Source organism: Hyperolius riggenbachi, chromosome 1 (assembly GCF_040937935.1).
Source record: "Hyperolius riggenbachi isolate aHypRig1 chromosome 1, aHypRig1.pri, whole genome shotgun sequence".
NCBI lineage: Eukaryota > Metazoa > Chordata > Amphibia > Anura > Hyperoliidae > Hyperolius > Hyperolius riggenbachi.
The window spans coordinates 279,289,112-279,309,550 of NC_090646.1; the positions used below are offsets into that span (position 1 = coordinate 279,289,112).

The following is a 20,439-nucleotide window of genomic DNA, read 5'->3' on the forward strand; positions in this document are numbered from 1 at the left end:
ACATCCAAAAACAGGGAGGAACAAGATCAAAAGTTCTGAGGGATTTGGCACTAGAGATTTTGCAAATAGCAGAAACAAATTTGCAGACAATCTCGGCGGTACATATAAAGGGCTCTCTAAATACTTTAGCAGATCCGTTAAGCAGAGAGCCATGCACAGAAACAGAGTGGTCTCTCAACAACGAGGTATTTGACCACTTGACAGCTCATTGGGGACAGCAGAGCGTGGATCTGTTCGCGTCGCCAATGAATGCGAAAGTCAAAACCTTCTTCTCCCTTCATCCCTCATCCAGCCTTTTACATTTGGATGCGCTAGCAGTACCGTGGCCGAAGGGCCTTCTATATGCTTTCCCTCCCTTCAATTTAATAGCAAAAGCCCTGCGGAAGATAGAGCTAGAAGTAGCTTTAGTAATATTTGTGGCTCCCCACTGGCCGAGAAGAGCATGGTTCTCAAAAATACTTCAACTCTCTGTACAGGGACCCTTATTTCTACCTCCCAGAATGGATCTTTTGTCACAAGCAGAAACTTTGCACCCGAACCCTCAGAAGTTTGCCCTAGCGGCCTGGCTCTTGAGCGGGAATCTCTGAAATTAAGAGGATTTTCAAACAGTCATTTCTACGTTAGTCAATTGTCGTAAGTTGACTACTAGAAAGATTTATTGTAAAATTTGGAGAGTATTTGCTTCTTGGAAGAAGAAGAAAAACATAAAAGAAACTACGTTACCGATTATACTGGATTTTTTGCAAGATGGCGTGGAGTTAGGACTAGCCACAAGTACCTTAAGAGTCCAAGTTGCGGCTCTATCCTTTTTTCTTAATTTTAAACTTGCCAAGGAACAGGCAATGATTGATTTTCTGAAAGCAGTATCCAGATCAAAACCAATTCTGTCAAAGTTGATACCTCCATGGGACTCAAGTTTAGTCTTAAATTGCCTAACCGATTCTCCTTTTGAACCCCTCGACTCAATTTCGTTAAAATGGTTGACTTTAAAGGCAGCTTTTTTAGTTGCCATAACGTCGGCAAGGAGGGTTGGAGACATTCAAGCCCTTTCAATAAAAGATCCATACATGACAGTATTTCCGGATAGGATAGTGTTCAGAACAGACCCCACTTATCTCCCTAAGGTCTCTTCACTATTTCACAGATCCCAAGATATTATTATTCCCTCCTTTTGTGATCCCCCTTCCAATCAGAAGGAGGAAAAATTTAATAAACTAGATGTCAGGAGAGTTCTGCTGTCGTATCTAGTACTTTCTAAATCTTTTAGAAGGTCAAATCACCTTTTTGTAGCGTTTGCAGGGTCAAAGGGGCTACAGGTTTCAAAAAGCACTATAGCAAGATGGATTAGAGAAGTTATCACTTTAGCCTATAGCAAAACAGGTCAACCTATTCCTAAAACTGTAGAAGCACATTCTACTAGATCCCTTGCCACGTCCTGGGCTGAAAGGTCAGGGGCCTCCTTAGAGCAGATTTGTAAAGCAGCGACCTGGTCTATTCATCAGACTTTTGTTAGGCACTACAGAGTCGATCTGCTATCAAGCCAAGACTTATCTTTTGGGAGAAAAGTTCTATAGAATGTCATCCCTCCCTAAGGTAACTTTACTAAACTTCTCGTTGGTCTCTCATGTACAGGCCATCCTGGAGGATGAGTTGTTAAAATCCTGTTAGAACTTACCGGTAGCGGTATTTCAACGAATCCTCCAGGATGGCCACCTTAGTTCTCTCCCTATCTTGGAAGATATTAAATATATCATTATGTCTGTTTAGATAATACCTAAAAAATAAAATTTCCTCTTCCTGGTTGGTCCTTCCGGAAGGTTACTCTTTTATAACTGGGGAGATCAGGTCAGGGGAGGATTTATAGGGACTAATTGATTTGGAGGGTGTTTCCTTTGGGGGTGGAGCAGGCTTCCTCTCATGTACAGGCCATCCTGGAGGATTCGTTGAAATACCGCTACCGGTAAGTTCTAACAGGGTTTTCCTCACTCTCCTTTTTGGCACAATATGAAATTTATCACAGGTGGTGACATCTTTAGTGCTGTGAGGTGAAGCTCTGCTGAATGTTTGTATGCGCCGTGTTCCGAAGCTAGTAGAAAAAAAAATACCTGGTCTCCCAGAACACTGGAAGGAGAATTTTAGCATGGCTAAATCGCCCTAGGCTGTGACATCACTAAGAGGGCAGGGCTACAAACCAATATATAGCTATAGGAAGTGTTTCTGATACTGAAACCAGGATGATTCATAAAGCGGGTATCTTGAATCATTTAATACATTATACCATATGTCACTACAGTTAGCCCAATTATGTTTTCACCCAGCTGTCAGTGCTTTCATTGCTGGTAGGGGATGTTATATCACTTTCTCCCTTCACTGTTTGAAGGGGATTCATGGTTGTTGCAGTTACTAACCTCGGCAGTGAGGTATGTTTTAGGCCTGAAAGATAAATCGTTTTTTTTATCGAAATCGCGATCATGGAAATGACTATTCTGTGATCGCCATAGCCACGATTTTTATGATTTTTACCCCTTCTGCAAGCCAGTTCAGCAGTCCACTCTGCCGCTCTGTGCAGCGGCAGTTTGCGGTGGCTCAGCGCCATTACGTACACTTGTTCTCCGGGTTGGAGCGGCTCACTCTCTCCCACAACTTCCTTCTACTGTGCAGCCAATCAGCGGAGCGGGCGGCAGACTCCGCCCATTCCCCGCCTGCTCTCACACTCGTGCGGCATACTCCTCCTCCCAACATCTTTTAACATTGGGCGGGCGGCAGACTCCGCCCGCACGGCTGTCGATCACGGAGTGTTGCGAATGGCAGGCTCTGCCCACCCTGCAGGCTCTCACACTCGTGAGGCATACTCCTCCTCCCAACATCTTTTAACATTAGCTGGGCGGGTGGCAGACTCCGCCCACACGGCTGTTGATCACGGAGTTAGGAATACCAGACTCCGCCCACCTCGCAGGCTCTCGCACTCTGTCCCGGCGGCTCAATTATTCCCAGCACCTTCACATCATAGGCCGGGCAGGTGGCAGGCTGGCTTAATTTGAAGAAAATCGTGAATCAAATCGAAATCGCAATTTTCTGACTGAAATCGTGCGACTCAATCTTTTTCTAAAATCGTTCAGGCTTAGTATGTTTAGGGAAAAGAAGATGAAATGTATGGACAGCATTAACGGAGCAAAGTGACTTTGGGGATTGTGGCGGTCTAGCCAGATGTTGGGAACCCTCGTAGGTGAGTATGGGGAATGGGGGGATTTTTTAGGTGTGGGGAGATTTATCTGGTTAGAAAGTGGTTACTTAGGGGAAAAAAAAGTATAAATGGCTTATCCTCTTAAAATTTTTCGATGTTAATTTCACATCCTGACATCCTGATTAGCCCTCCTGTGCATTTCAGGATGTGACATTCGTCCTGCTCTTTAAACCCCCGCTGTGCGCTCGTGCACGGACGCTCATTTAAATGTGAAGGACTGCTGCAGTCATTCACATTTAAAGGGGGGGGAGGGAGTATTAAAGTGACAGTGTTTCAATTACACAGTAAAGTGTTTTCAACACCCCAGCAAAGTATTAACGCCTACCTAACTAATTCACTCCTTGTGTCACCTATACTTAGCCTTAAAGGGAACCAGAGAGGTTGGGGGGAAGCTTTAATGCATACCTGGGGCTTCCTCCAGCCCCATAGGCACGGATCGCTCCCACGCCGCCGTCCTCTGCTGCCTGGATCCGCCGGTACCGGGTCCCGTCCTTGCCGGTAGTCGGCCAGTCGGCCGGCGGACGCGGCCGATTCGCCGCATCACACGGAGCTCCTTCTATACAAGTACGCATGTGGCTGCCTGCTGTGCAGCCGCATGCGTACATGTATGGAGGGAGCCCCTGTGATGCGGACAATTGGCCGCGTCCGCCGGAAGTGACAGGCCCGGTAACGGCGGTTCCAGGAAGCGGAGGATGGCGGCGTGGGAGCGATCCAGGCTTATGGGGCTGGAAGAAGCCCCCGGTATGTATAAAAGCTTGTTCTTTTTTTTTCAGCCCGTTACTCTCTGGTTCCCTTTAAGATCAGTGGACATTTGTAATGGCTGCCACTCGGAGCGATCAGATGTGATCGCTAGGGTGACAGTTCTGAGACCCAGCGCTGTACAGATACATTGATAATCTGTTGCCTAGCAACATATCTGTACAGCACTGGGGCCTCCAAACTATCTGCCATACCAATCAGATTAAATCCCTACAAAGGCACAGGCTGGCAATAATCTTACGCCACATTTCCAAACTGGTGATGAATATGGCGTGCATCATTTCAACCGAAATAAGATAAATATATTTTAAGGTGTTTTTATAACTGTGATGCTTATCATGTAAAAAGGGTGTACATTGAAAAAATGTGTATCTTCTGTATTTGTCTAATTATAAAAATATAAAATTCCTATAAAATTCTCGGAAGCAAATATTATTCAAAGAAAGCCTAGATTGTCCTAAAAAATGTTTATCACTTGATGGCATAAGTAATAAAAAATTTAGTGATGTACCATTGCGACACCACAGCTAATTTGCCAAAATAGTCTGGAATCTTAAAGCGGATCCGAGGTGAAAAACTAACTATAATCAGTAACTTGCCTATATATCTTATCTAAAGTTTAGATAGTTTACACATCAAATATGGCTGTATATAGCTTCAACAGTTTGACGAATTATCCCTATGATACAATGAGAGCGGCCATGTTCTGTTTGTCATCATTACACAGGTAATCTGCAAGTGCATCTCCACCCCTCAGCCTGTGAAAAATTCACTCCCCCCTCGGCCCTCTGCCTCTGAAATCTCTGGCTAGTAACCTCCTCCTCCTGCCTAGACTGAGGTCCCATAAGCCCTTGCTATATGGTTCTGAGTGCCTTGGCATTTTGGAGTAGCTGTGGGCGAGGCTTGTTTAGTTTATAGGAAATTAGGGTATTAAAACAAAAAAAAAGTATTTGGCTTGAGGAATGCCCTATAAACTAAATATGAGGAACACAATTATGCAATGAATAAAAGTTCATCTCGGATCCACTTTAAGGGGTAATTACGACAGAATATGAACTGGTTAAATAAAAGAAAATTGCAGTAAACGCATGTTCTGCAAGACTTCATTAGCTTCATCGTATGCTTAGTTGATCCATTTTGATTTAATTATCAGTCAAATGTTGAACAGGAAACAGCTATTTTTATCACTCAGGCAGGAGCAGTGTGAGATCAGTTGTCACACAGCTTTGTATAACCTTGATCGGTACAAAGCTAGTGAGTGCAGCATTCAGTCAATTCTTTCTGAAATTTTGATAAGGATGAGGTGATGTGCAAGATCGTAAAATGATTGCTACACCTTGATTTGATGCATGATCTTAGATTAATTTGTCATTTTATGATGAAAAAATATACTAAACCTGGTGCATCCATATTGCAGGGGCGTTTTGTGGATCTTCAAACCCCCCCCTCCCCCAATCTTTATGTCCACCTTGTGTCATCATCTGTGCCCCTTGTGTACTCCTCCTGTGCTCCCCTGTGCAGAGTAATCTGAAAAAAGTGGTAGCTCACTTGCTCTGGGCGCCGATCAGCGACGTGTCCTCTCCCTCACAGTTTCCTGTTGTGCCAGTGGCGTGTAATGACGTGATCAGGAAAAGCCGGCACTAGAGGAAGCCATGAGGGAGATAAGACGTTGATTATCGCTGCAGTTGGCGAGAAGCGTGCTTCCACTGCAGATACTTCTGGATGGGGGAACACCGTACAGGGAGTCCCCAACACCGCGACGGGTCACTGGCCGTTTGTTTCGGCGGGTGTTCGTAAGTCATGGACTCCCTGTATTGATCCATAAGACATCGTGACTTTTTATCCCCATTTCTGTGGCACAAAGTGCGTTTCAAGGTCTGAAAAACATGATAGGTGTTTGAAAATGATGTGAGATGGACAAAATCAGGCCAACAAGTGGCTAGAGATTAAAATTATATACACTAGATTACTCTGGGCCAATCAAGACACCTCGGACAACAATTTAACATGCATAGCGTGTGTGCAGTGTCCATCCCAAATAGCTTATAGATTCGCCATGTCTGATCTTCAGTGACACCCTAGCAGCTCCTGAGTGCATTGTTATCCTCGCTCACCCTGCCTGCTCCAAGTTGCTTAGTCATGTGCTGTATGTCGAGTGTTTTATCCTATAGTTTCTGTGCTGGTTGAGCAATTTTATACTGATCTGGAACTCCCAAGTGCCTAAGTGAATGGCAAGTGTGCTTGGCCTTTTGAAGTTGTAGTGCTTCCTTACACAAGTGTACCTTTAGTGTGTGGGATATTCCGCAATACATGCCACGTATTGTACCTTTTTGACATTGGCTACCAGATGCTCCATTTGTATATTTCTTAAAGTATACTAGAGCTGATTAAAAATAAGGGTTATGCATACCTGGGGCTTACTCCAGCCTTATCCGCACGGATCGCTCCCACGCCGCTGTCCTCGGCCTTCTCCTGCGCCAGTACTGGGTCCCGTAACTTCCTCCAGTCGCGGCCAGTCTGACGCAAGGGAAGTGCGCGATTTACCTATCTCTCCAGCGGCCGCCCGAGAGATATGTAGAGGGTGCGCTTATTACTAATCAGCTCCTTCTTTTTTTTATATATTGAAAGTCCACAGCTGCTGCATTTTCAAGTTCCAGGCGAAGAGTGCCACAATGCATGTTGGGAGATGTAGTCCACATCTCCCAGCATGCATTGCGGTGAGAGCACGACTTTACCTTGAACTTAAATGTGGCAGCTGCAGTTCCTTTAAGGCACCAGAATGGATGTCTGCTTAAAGGAACACATGACGAGTAACAGGGCTGTGGAGTCAAGGAGCCAGACCATTTTTTTGGGTATCTGGAGGTGGTGGTTTCATAAACTGACGAGTTGGAGGTAGATGATTTTTGTACCGACTCCACAGCCTCCATAATGTAATGGAATCCTGTTCAGTTCTCTGTTGAAAGAGATGAGGAAGGGGGAATCCTAACATGAGGGCTACAGAGCTAGCTCCGGAGGAGATCCATTTGGGTGTTGCAGTATTTGTTCTACGTTATTGCTTGTGAACTAATAAGTTATAAATGTAACACTAAGTTTGTATGTTGCTGCAGGTGATGGAACAAAAAGAGCACAAACTAAATGGCAAAGTTATTGATCCAAAAAGGGCAAAAGCAATGAAGACAAAAGAACCCGTTAAGAAGATATTTGTGGGTGGTTTATCACCAGACACGCCAGAAGAGAAAATTAGGGAATACTTTGGAACATTTGGGGAGGTACTATTTTCTGTTTTTATTTTGATAGAGGTTTTCATGACATTTTATATGAAAGGCAAAGTATGAATTGACCAGAAGTGGGTGCACAACCTGTAATAACGGACTTTCACTGTATCTTGCTTTTATTTTTCACTTTGCATCCCTCCTTAGATTGAAGCGATTGAGCTCCCCATGGACAACAAGACTAATAAAAGGCGTGGCTTCTGCTTCATCACGTTTAAGGAAGAGGAACCAGTGAAGAAAATCATGGAAAAGAAATACCATAATGTTGGCTTAAGTAAAGTATGTAATGGTTGTAGTCATCAAATTTAAATCTTTTAAGGCAATTTTAGTTTTACACAAAATGGAAAGTGCCATGGTCTTTTTCACTCACAAGCTGTTTTTATTTTTTTATTTATTTATTTTTTTACTGCTGCAATAGTTTACAAATGGGTATTTTGGCAACTTCATTGCACCCGCAAGCAACCCCCCAGGTCCGGCCTAACACCTTCCTTGGTTCAGGCCTGCACAGCTGCTACATCGACTCTCAATGTAAACTAGAGACTCGTCTTGAGTCCCATCCCATCCTCCCACAGTCTGCCGTTCAGCCGCGGTAACTGGCTCAGTCGCGTTAGTCTGGGTCTACTGCGCATGTGCCTGAGCCTGTTACTGGGACTGATCGCGGCTGAACGGCAGACCGTGGGAGGACGGCGTGGGACTCAGACGAGCTTATGGGGCTGGAGGAAGCCCCTAGTAAGTATTAAAACTTTAGACTTTAATGTCTTTGGTACACTTAAACCAGAGGGCATCAGCTGGCACTTTTGGGACGTTCGGGTGCAGGAGTGGACAGAGCAGCCAGGTGCAGTGGACACCCGTCAACACTGCATATCCTGGGAACAGTGCATCGGAATGACTCGGGACCCGGAGCAAATAAATATACATATTGAGGGGACCTGAAGTAAGATAAATACAGAGGGAATTCCCTTAGGGTACTTTCATACTAAACCCATAGCCTTACACATCCAAATAGGATTGCAATGGTAATGAGAAGTCGTAGAAGCAATGCGTGCACTTCAGCATTCAGTCCATAGACATGTGTTTGCGCCCAATCCGAGAGCACACGCATAAGCCAATGATGCACAGCATCAGATGGAGTTAGTCGCACCGCAAACGCACCACGGTGGAAGCCCCTTTGGAGTATAAAATACACTGCAATGCATTTTATATTATTGCGTCGCAACAGATGTTGTTTGAGAGGACCCTTACAGGCAATGCCAGTTTGACTGGCTGTTTTTGAGTTGCACATCTCTGCAACAAGCATGTAGTCACTCTTGGGCACTTATAATCCAGCCATTGCACCAGTGCAGAGGTTTGGGTATGGTCTGGACAGTTGACTGGGGACAATGGCCATGTTTACTACAGTAGTCTTACTCCTATACTAGTGAGTACTGACAGATCTGCCTCCTATTGCTCCTTCATCACTCGTTTCTCCCTAATGAACTCAATGAAGCTGCTTAGATTGCAGTTCTGAGAGAGGCACTGTATTATTATACGTTTAACACAAGTTCATTTTAAAGGACTTCTGTCACAAAAATCTTAAAATTTTTAAATATATGTAAACACATACAAATAAGTACGTTTCCTGAGTAAAATGAGCCATACATTTCTATGGCCTCAATTCACTAAGCAGGTTAGACTAGTCTACTGATGGTTTGGTCAGTTGCATCAAAAGGGAATTCACTATTACCAAATGTTTTTAGACCTTGTCTAAACCATTTGTTAACTAGGTGGGTAAAGCAGGAGAAATGATCAAAAGCTATGACTGACGTCCTTCTCCTGTGATGAGCTCTCCTCTGGATACAATTAAACTCTTGCATAATTAATTCAAAAGGTTCCATTCTCACATCTAAAATACCTCACAGAATTACTTTACCGACAAGAAATCAGCTGGTCCAATCTGTCAGAAAAGGTGGGCATGGTTACTCCTTGTTTGCCTTTGTAAATTGTGTAATTACTGTTAGACCTGGTCTAAAACATTACACCAAACCATCAGTAGACTAAAAACCATCTGTTGACTAGTCTAAACTGCTCAGTGAATTGGGGCCTAAGTAGCTGTCACTTACAGAAGTTAGTAAATATCTGACAGGTTTTGGGCTAGTCCATCTCTCCATAGGGAATTATCAGCATGGCCTTTATTTTTTATATAGACACCCTGAAAAAGATGACAAACATGCTAGCCAGCCTCCCTGCTCACTGCATACTTTTTTGGGCAGTTGGACGGAGCAACTGCCATTCCCTAAGTGCTTTTGAAAAGAACTAGGAGACTGGCTAGTCCAAAACCTGTCGGTTCTGTCAGATTTCTATTACCTGCTGTAAAAGTGGCCACACACCATACAATATTTTTTAAAATATCTGTTCAATTCAAGAATAGCAATCACTTTTTCTGACTGTAATAATTAAAAAATCTGAGCTATGTACCACACTCCTATGTTACATTTTTCCCCAATCATGAATAAAATTAAAAGCTCAGAAAAAAATGGATTGGAACTGTACATCAAGTAATTGACAATCCATCACACACCATACAATTCTTGATAAAGTTGGTTTGAAATTTCCAACATGTCCAAAAACTATAAAAGCCTTGGAGGAGAACTTAGGAAGGCGTATATCCCAAGTAACTTGACCACAAAAAAACTTCCCATCAGTTAAAATATAAATAAAAATCTCGAGGGGAAAAAAAAAGGGAAATCCGGTCGGATTTATCGATCGAAAACAAAGACAACCTCTCAATTTTTCGGGACAACTGATCGTAATTATCGAATTGGCAAAAAATTGGATATTTTAATTGTATGGTGTGTGTGTGGCCACCTTAATTGACAGCAGCATAGCAGAAAAGTAATATGTCTCATTTTACTCTGGAAGAAACATTATTTGTATGTGTTTTACATATATTTTAAATTTTAAGATTTTCGTGACAGAGGTACTTTTTTTAAAGCAGTGTTTTTCAACACTGTCCTGAAAGCCCACCAACAGTACATGTTTTTCAGGAAACTGCACATACTCATAGGTAAGGTAATTAGTGCCTCAGCAGTAATAATTGACTACCTCTGTGAATTTCCACAAAACATGCTCTAACTGCAGAGTTGAGAAACACTGTTTTTAAGGTATTGAATAGTTATTTTTGTTCTTGGTGTATATATAAAGCAGAAAAACACTTTTTTTTTTTTTTTTTTTTTTTCCCCCCTTTTCCCACTGTGAAGAGAACTGAGCACCGATTTAAAAAAAAAAAAAAAAAAAAAAAAAAACAGTTGGAGGAGCACCATTGCTTACCAACTGGGTACTGCTCCTCTGATCAATTCCAGTAAATGCGAGTACAGAGTATGTACTCACATCCATGCACTGCATCTCCCGATCTCCCGGCATGCATTGTGGTAGGTGCACAGGACTGCTGGAAAAGACAAACTGTGGGCAGTGTGAATCGAAGGTGGGGGGGGGGGGGCTAAGTAATTTTGCTCGCCCGTAATGCTGCCAGTGTTCGTTTAGAATCTGCCTTGTGTGGAGGATTAATTTAAAAATACAAAAATAATCGGTGCTTGGTTTTCCTAAAGCTTTGGAATATTTAAAGTGGATCCGAGATGAAAAACTAACTATAGCAAGTAACTTGTCTATATATCTTATCAAAAGTTTAGCTAGTTTACACAGCAAATATAGCTGCAGCAGTATATGATTATTTCTTCCAACGATACAATGAGAGCAGCTATATTCTGCTTGTCATCAGTACACACAGACGAGCTGCTCTACATCTCCACCCCTCAGCCTGTGAAAACTCCACTCCCTTCTCCCAACTCCACCCCCTTGCCTCTGAAATCTCTGGCTGGTAACTCCTCCCCAGACTGAGCTCCCATGAGCACTTGCTATGTGGGACTCAGAATGCCTAGGCACTGGAGAAGCTGTAGGCAAGGCTTGTTTAGTTTATAGGGAATTCAGGTACTAAAAATAAAAAATGTTTTTGGCTTGAGGAGTGCCCTATATACTATATGTAAGGGGCACAATTATGCAATGAGTGAAAGTTTTTGGATCCACTTTAAATACTTAATTTTGGCTCAAACACACAGTAAAATGTACAAAAAATTACTATGTATTCCTTGTTAATAATTTCACAAACTGAATGCAGAGGGTATTCCTCTGCTTAATTCCTTGGTGTGGTGAATTTGGAACTCCCATGTAGTTGCTGTGCTGAAAGGAAACCCGATGCCGTATGTAAGGCACCGGCAGCAAACATGCAGTCAGAGGAATTGGAACTGATTTCACACCTGTTTTAGTCACCAGTAACAGACAGGCGAGGAATATTTGTAAGAAGGAAGTGAGCTAACAGCAAGGGAATTTTATTGGGTACTGTATAGTTCACATTTTCAACTGGACATCAAAAATAGTCTCTTATTTTAAACACTGATGATATTGCCAGTGTCCTTCATTTAATTGATGCCTTATTGGGTACAAAGTAGGTAGGCAAATCTCTTTTTAGAGCTCAGCCTATTTGTCCTAAGTGTTTACGGTTTGTTTCCATAATTGTTTTATTTCTCTTTTTACTAGTGTGAAATCAAAGTAGCACTTTCTAAGGAACAGTATCAGCAGCAGCAGCAGTGGGGCACAAGAGGCGGAGGGTCTTCAAGATCTCGTGGAAGAGGAGGTTAATAATCCATTAAAACTAATGCCTGGTGCACACCATGCCATTTTCACTTCAGATCCTATTCGAGTAAGAGATCAGATAGATCTGACATTAATTGGGTATAGAAGAAAGCCAGCATACACAAGTAATTTTCTTCTAATTTCTGTCATGCATCAGATCCTTTTTTTTTTTTTTTTTATTCAAAATTGATTGCAAATCGGAAGAAAAATGGTACCAGAATCAGATATACAAGTGTAGCAATAGCCAGTATTTTGATCAATATTTTTCAGCCTGTCCAATCTGCTTCCGATCAAAAAAGATAAACTGTATATTTAGACCTTCGGATTGTTTGCTGACAATTGATAGGTTTTATTTTTTTTAATTTTTCCCTATCCTATCATTTGCCTGATTGGAAATAGGATCTGAAGTAAAAATTGCATGGTGTGTACCAGGCGTAACTCTTAATGCAGGAAGCATTGGATTCCTATTGTAATACTTTGACATTTGTAACTGTTTCAATAGGCTCAAATCAGAGCTGGAGCCAGGGATATAGTAGTTACTGGAATCCAAGCTACAGTAGTTATGGCTACCAGGACTATGGAGGCTATGGAAACTATGACTACTCTGCAAATAACTACTATGGCTATGGAGATTACAGTGGTGAGTATCAGTATAAGGACACTTCTGCCTTGTAAATTGTTGCCGCATGAATAAATTTGATCTGTTTGTCCCTATGTACTTTGATAAGTAGCTTGCTAATTAGCAATTGCCATTCCATTTAGGGTCCTTTCACACTGTCCGTTGTGTAAGACTGTAACATAAACGAAAGGTTGCATTGCGCAGTAACATTGCGGATTGACCATATAGTGAGGCATACGCTACAATAAAAGAATGCCTCACTGCCACTGTAAACACATGTGTTTCTGGGTTAATGCACAGCATGCTGTGTTACTGCATCAGAACTCGCCACACTGCACTCCCTGTGAAAGGTTCATAGGCATATCGTTGCTTCGCATTGTGATGATATTGTCTATTGTGACACAATGGACTCTGTGAAAGGGCCCTTATTGTTCCACAGCCTAATTTCACATCACTGCCAGTAAAACATCCATGTAGACAGAGAGCATTGTTAAATATTGCATTTTTAAAGTGTCCATAATAGTGCTTTTCTTTGCTGAAATACTAAGGCTGGGAGTACACTAATATTTTGCTTTTGGTTTTCATTTGTTTGCTTGTTTTTTCTTTTTGTGTGTGCATTTTTTTTGCACAGAAAAACTGAGAACCAATGTTAGGGCCGTCCACATTTGTGCGGATGCAGAACGGAAAAGGAACATGAATCCGCGAGACGTCTATTCTGCATATGCTTTGCGCAAATACATCCAACTGCAGTGTTCTCCCCAGAATTTTTTTTCCAGCCGGATGGCATGAGAAAGTAGCCGGGTGGCATGAAAAAGTAGCCAAGTGGGTTGAGATGAGGGGATGCAGGGCTGGTGCTTCTGTGAACAACTCTGCTTACAGCAAAGGAGGAGGTGAGCTGATAACAGCCGGGTGCTGACCAAAACTAGCCAGGTGGAGCACCCGGCTAAAAGAGCCTGGGGAGGACACTGCGAATGTTGCGCATCCGCAGCATCGCTACATCGGAACGTACGCATTGCCGCTCACCTGTCTCACCGCCACCGCTCATCCTGCTGCTCGGCCTTTTCCATAGCCTGGAGGCCAGCAGAAGCATGGTTCTCCATAGGCTGCAACGGGCCAATTCTGCCTAGCAGCAGGGAGAATTTTCATTCGTTCAACATGAACCAATGAATTCTTTCTGTTGCTGAGGATTCCCATTGGTCTATTGCAGCCCAATGAAGAATCTCCATGCTTCTGTTGACCTCAGGGCTCTTCAGAATGGACCTAGCAGCAGTGATGAGAAGGTGGGATGCGCGAGTATGATGTCACAACGGAGACCGGATGCGGCTGAAGCGGGCGATGCGACGATTAGCCTAGTAAGAGCAGACATTGTCCGTTCTCATAGGCTTGCATTGGACACGTTTTCCCATCCAGTCCGGGAAAAAGGGTCAAATCTGGACTCTGCAACTTTTCGTTCCGTGTGCGATCCGTGTTTCTGTACGAGTGGAAGCGGGTCCTATTTTTAACATAGGATTCGCTTCCAGTATTTCTGCAGAGCTTTTAAAACATATCCCACGCATATGTTTTTAAAAGAAGTGTGAACCGGCCCTTAATCGGCTCGTGTACGCTTTGAGGTCTCTTGCAAACTACATTCGATTCCGACCTGCAATTTTTTATTTTTTTTAGATTTTCACATGCGATTCCTTTTTTTTGTTTCTTGTTTTTGTTTTTTTGTTCCCACATGTAGAGAAAAAAAAGCAGTGAAGCACTGTGTGCATCTTCTCTATTAATTACATTAGCTTCTGTGAAATGTACACGTTTTCTCCCAGCCTTAGGGATATAGATAGATATTTTCTGTCTGTTTATAATTTTAGGATTGTTTAGTAACCACAAGGTAATACTTTAGGCCATGAAACTGTTTTATCGGGTGTGCTTGAGAGCATCTCTGGTCACGGAAATAGAACCATTTTGTGTTCCATGTGGCTGACATGCAGTAGCCAACTTTACAGAGGGAATGAGCTGACCTTTTTATAGTAAAGCTGGACAGGGCCAACCTTTCTGAGTTTCAGCCTTCCCAGGTACTTATGATAACTCAGCTTTAAAATATACCAGAGGCAAGGGCAAATAGCCCCTGCCCCCTCTGCAAGTCGCGCATGCTGTATGCCTCCTCAGTTGTGGCCGGGAACGTTTGAGCATGCGCAGTTTAAGTCTTTGAGACTGCATGCACAAGAGTGCTCTCGGCCAGGGGGGCGGGGGATCAAGGAGTCTTGTAGCCATGCATGTGCTACTCGCAGATCTTCTGGCGGGGGCAGCAGCATGCTGGAGTGGATTGGAACCACAATGGGGGACCTGATAGACTGCGGGTGAGCTGGAAGAAGCCCCAATTAAGTTAAACAGAATTTATTGCGCTCCTTCTGGCCCCTAACCCTTACCAAATTTAGAGCTGGAAGAGATTTCCTGAACTGATGTTTCAACACCGTTTGAAATCTGCTTTGCCTTTCTCATTCAGTGAACTACATGGTGATTGCTCCAGAAATGCAATATGCAGCATGTTTTGCGTTTTTCCACAAATCACAAGCACTGCAGTTTGTAAAATCCCGTAGGGAAATGTTATACCCATCGCTTTGCTGATCAGCAAAGTGCTGAATGCTGCATTTTGAACGGGCCCTTAAAGAGAATCTGTATTGTTAAAATCGCACAAAAGTAAACATACCAGTGCGTTAAGGGACATCTCCTATTACCCTCTGTCACAATTTCGCCGCTCCCCGCCGCATTAAAAGTGGTTAAAAACAGTTTTAAAAAGTTTGTTTATAAACAAACAAATTGGCCACCAAAACAGGAAGTAGGTTGATGTACAGTATGTCCACACATAGAAAATACATCCATACACAAGCAGGCTGTATACACCCTTCCTTTTGAATCTCAAGAGATCATTTGTGTGTTTCTTTCCCCCCTGAAGGGGGAGTGCATAGCAGAACCACAACACTGAAGAACTTGGCAGCCTTCCAGACACAGGCTGACAAGTCTGACAAGGGAAAGATACATTGATTTATTACAGAGACTGTGATAGTAGAACGTGCTGCAGTAAGCCAGAACACATTAGAATAGCTTTTGGAACTTGTAGGATGATAAAAAAACAGGATGCAATTTTTGTTACGGAGTCTCTTTAACCACTTGCCGACCGCGCACTCATACCGCGCGTCGGCAAAGTGGCAGCTGCAGGACCAGCGACGCAGTATTGCGTCGCCAGCTGCAGGCTGATTAATCAGGAAGCAGCCGCTCGCGCGAGCGGCTGCTTCCTGTCAAATCACGGCGGGGGGTTCCGTGAATACCCTGCGGGCCGCCGATGGCGGCTCGCAGGCTAAATGTAAACACAAGCGGAAATAATCCGCTTTGTTTACATTGTACGGCGCTGCTGCGCAGCAGCGCCGTAAGGCAGATCGGCGATCCCCGGCCAATCAGCGGCCGGGGATCGCCGCCATGTGACAGGGGATGTCCTGTCACTGGCTGCACAGGACGGATAGCGTCCTGTGCAGCCCGGAACACCAGGGGGCCAGGTAGGAGAGGGAGGGGGGGGGATTTCGCCGCGGAGGGGGGCTTTGAGGTGCCCCCCCCTCCGCAACACCGGCAGGCAGGAGCGATCAGACCCCCCCCCAGCACATCATCCCCATAGTGGGGGAAAAAGGGGGGCGATCTGATCGCTCTAGATGCACCCTGATCTGTGCTGGGGGCTGTAGAGCCCACCCAGCACAGATCACAAATAACAGCGCTGGTCCTTAAGGGGGGGTAAAGGGTGGGTCATCAAGTGGTTAAATAAATTTCACTAGAATCCTACCTTAGCTCATCATTCGTTATAAAATGGCTTTTATATTTCCTTTAATAGTTATCTGATGTGTATAGATTTTATTTGTAACAAGCAGAACCAGTGAATCTCTAGTCTTTGCTATCAAACAGATATTTTTCATTTTTCAGATCAGCAGAGTGGTTATGGGAAAACCAGACAAGGTGGCCATCAAAGTAGTTTCAAACCCTACTAAATTATTCCCTTTTCAACGTGTCACAAACAGGTATGTTTTGCACACACGTGTGTATGTTTTCTTTATCTATATATATATATTTTCTATATTTGTATACATTAATTTTCAGTAAGCGTAATGTTAATATTAATATTATAACTATTAAGATATTGTAACATTTAATTTTTAGAATTTTACAGTACCAAGAAGTGCTTTACTATAGCTAATATAGAGACTTTGAAGATACGAACACATACGCTAAAGCACTTTTTATTTCTATTTTTTTTTTTTTTTTGGCCTATTTATAAAAAGTCAGTAAAGTTAACAGGTAACGTACTGCTAATGGGTACAAAATAAGGAATTGCCTACTAACTCTGCCATTATACCTTGTTTGTACCCGCCAGCGGGGAATTCATTGCAGGCCCTGTGTCGCGCCGACTTCACGATTCTCACAGGCCCGCTCAATGCGGACAGGGTACGAGATGCTCACGCTCTCGAATGCTGCCGTTTGGTATGGTCTCTTCCAACATCCTGTATCAGCATTATAATATAAACTGGATACTCCAAGCTATGCTTTCACTTATTCCTTTTGCATTAAAAATTAAATACAATGTATTTGTAAATTTTAATATATTTTTTACAGGCCCCGTAATCATTAGATATATGTGAACTTTACTGAATAATTTACTATTTATTTACTCTTCTAAGGATACAGCCCATCTCTGGATTATACTGTATATCCTCGACTATAAGTCAACCCAAGTATTTGACCCACTTAAAGTGACTTTTTTTTTTATGTCTTAAAGAGGAACTCCAGTGAAAATAATGTAATAAAGTGCTTAATTTTTACAATAATTATGTATAAATGATTTAGTCAGTGTTTGCCCATTGTAAAATCTTTCCTTTCCCTGATTTACATTCTGACATTTATCAAATGGTGACATTTTTACTGTTGGCAGGTGATGTCACTGGAAGGAGATGCTGCTTGCTTTTTTGGCAGTTGGAAACAGCTGTTATTTCCCACAATGCAACAAGGCTCCCACTGTGTGATGTCAGGACCCCAGTGCTGTGAGGCGCTGACATCACACTGTGGAAAGGGTTTCACCACAAAATCAGCCATACAGAGCCCCCTGATGATCCGTTTGAGAAAAGGAAGAGATTTCCCATGGGAAAGGGGGTATCGGCTACTGATTGGGATGACTTTCAATTCTTGGTTACGGTTTTTCTTTAAATACAAGTTGAGGGGGTTAATGGCTGCACTTTGGGACCAGGAGGGGTTAACAGCTGCACTACATAGGTTAATTATTACCCCTTCCTAGTCCTCAAGTGCAGCTGTTAACCCCTCCTAATTGGGAAATTCCATATTGATATGTTGACAAAATGTAACTGCTTTGAATCCTGCAGAAAAACACTTACCACTTATTTCAGTGGTGGCTGCTATTAGAGCTAGAAGAGCTAGTGTTTCAGCGGGGATGTTAGTGTTGGGCATTAGGGAGTGGAAAGTTGGTGTTGGGAAAGCAGAGGAGAGGGGAAGGTTGGCATCAGGCAGGCAGAGGAGAGTGGAAGGTTTACATTGGGTGGGGGAGTTGGCTTTGGGCTGGCAGATAAGGGGGGGGGGGGGGGGGGGGGCGCGCAGGTGAGCGGGGAAGGTTGGTGTCAGGCAGGCAGATGAGTGGGGGAGGTTAGTGCCAGGAAGACAGAAGAGCAGGGGAGGTTAGTGCTGGGCAGGCAGTGGGGTAGGGGAGGTTGGCCTTGGGCTGGGGGATGAAGATGGTCATGGGCTGGCAGAGGAGTGAGGGATATGTGTGTGGGTAGAGGAGTCCAGGAGGTTTTGGTGCTGGAGGTGAGCAGAGGAGAGTGTAGGGTTGGGGGGGAATCAAAGGAGAGTAAGAGGTTGGGGGGGTTGTAGAGGAGAGGGGGGAGGTTGAGGGGGGGTGTTTTTGGCGGACATAGGGGAGAGGGAGGTGATAGTGATCGGCGGTTTGTGTATCTCGAGGATCAAAGCTGTTACACTATAAACTAATACACAAGTATCCCCACTTGCAGCCATTAACAGCTTGTGGTCCCCAATTGCAGCCATTCTCCTTTCTGGACCCCAAGTGCAGGGATTGTCCATTCTAACCCCCCCCCCCCCCCCCCCCTTCATAAGCAGTGCAGCCATCACTTGTCCCCTTCTCCCCATCAGAGCAGCCAGTATCTGTCATCTGAACACACCCCTCATTTTCCATGGCTAGTATGAGTTCCCCACCCCTCACTTTAGGTAGCTGGTGTTGCCAATATCTATCTCCCTTTGGTTATTGGCGTGACCAGCATGCTTTTACCCCAGACCCCTCGAGTGAAGAGAACAGAGGAACCAGTGCTGGTTGTTTCTGGTGCGGCAACTCTGCATATACTCACATACAGTAGGTAGGGAGAGAGGTGTCCCTTCCCCACAGCTAAAAGTCAGATATTTAGATCTGACTCAGGCAAAATTCTACTCCTATAGTTTTCTTAAGTCAGACCTAAATTTCTTGACTTATAGTCAAGGATATATGGTAATATATTTTTTTTCTTCATAATATTTATTATAATGCTTGCTTTTTCCCTTTTTTTAATTTATTTTTTTATTAAAATAAAAGTAGCTGTAATTGTAGTTTTGTTCTTGGGATGAATTCCTCTTGTGTATCAATATGTAATGAGGAAGGATCTCTACGCTTCGCAAAGCTCCTATGAGCCTGCTTGATTTAGTAACTAGAACATACTGTGTAATGAGATATAAACAAATCCAATAATGTTTAGTTTAAGTGTATTTAAAGGGGAACTGAAGAGAGAGGTATATGGAGGCTGTCATATTTATTTCCTTTTAATCAATACCAGTTGCCTGGCAGCCCTGCGGGTCTATTTCTCTGCAGTAGTATCTGATTAAAACCAGAAACAAGCATGCAGCTAGTCTTGTCAGATCTGACTTATAAGTCTGAACCTCTGAAACACCTGATCTGCTGCATGCTTGTTCAGGGGCTATGGCTAATAGTATTACAGGCAGAAGATCAGCAGGGCTGCCAGGCAACTGGTATTGTCTAAAAGGAAATAAACATGACAGCCTCCATATACCTCTCTCTTCAGTTCCCCTTTAAAGACATGTCAGTTTACATTAATAATTGATGCACACAAGGATTTCGGAGCTTGGACATTAGAATTCAGTTCTATATTGATTTACATATATTGATACATAAGTAATGGGGATAATGTGTTTGGTTGTATGTGCAGCAGTATTCTGAAATATGTCAATATAACTGGTGTCTATCTCTTGTCTTTAGGTGGACAAAGCAGTATTTTCGGGGTGGAAGATTCATTTGAGGTGGCTCATTCTGCATGCATATAGCAGTGCAACTTTATATTTTTTCATCCTCTGCCTCCCCTCCGCCCCTCCCCCAAACAACCCTCCTTTTTTTTTTTTCTTTTTTTTTTTTCAATGAGCCCTGGAAAAAAGGGAAATGGCATTTTCCAATTTCTACGATCCATCTAGTCTTATTTTAAAATGGCTTTGCTTATTCAGTTGTGTTCACCTTATTTCACCAGCATGGAAGATAAAAACTTGTGTTTGTACACCTAAGTCATTATGTAGCTTTACCCCCATTTTCTTCATAATAAATCTTCCTTTAATTTTTTTTAAATGTTTGTATTCTTTTGTTTAGGAAGTGCGCAAGTTTCTACATGGAAAAATTCTGTAACCCTCTTAAAGCGGTTTAAAACTCTGACAAAATTTTCAACAAAAATGTGTTTTCCTACTTTTTATAACCCATACAATTATCATATTTGCTTTTGTGCACAAGTATTAACCACATAACGACCGCCTAACGCCGATAGGCGGCGGCGGCAGGTCGTATGTGACTTTCCATGTCATTTCAC

At 43.1% G+C, this 20,439-nt stretch overlaps 1 protein-coding gene across 2 annotated transcripts in view; it reads left to right on the forward strand.

The window, feature by feature from the left end:
• The window catches only part of LOC137506969 (heterogeneous nuclear ribonucleoprotein D0-like), a 28,905-nt gene extending 8,701 nt beyond the window's left edge, over window positions 1-20,204 (forward strand). The window contains exons 3-8 of one of the 2 annotated variants that reach the window (XM_068233642.1): window positions 7,111-7,272; window positions 7,423-7,554; window positions 11,845-11,941; window positions 12,443-12,580; window positions 16,516-16,602; window positions 19,848-20,204. In XM_068233642.1, coding sequence (XP_068089743.1) covers window positions 7,111-7,272; window positions 7,423-7,554; window positions 11,845-11,941; window positions 12,443-12,580; window positions 16,516-16,556 — 570 coding nt within the window. In that variant the 3' untranslated portion in view covers window positions 16,557-16,602; window positions 19,848-20,204. Of the gene's footprint in view, window positions 1-7,110; window positions 7,273-7,422; window positions 7,555-11,844; window positions 11,942-12,442; window positions 12,581-16,507; window positions 16,603-19,847 lie in introns of both variants that reach the window. The other variant, XM_068233641.1, reaches the window with a different exon arrangement.
• Window positions 20,205-20,439: the final 235 nt, after the last annotated feature.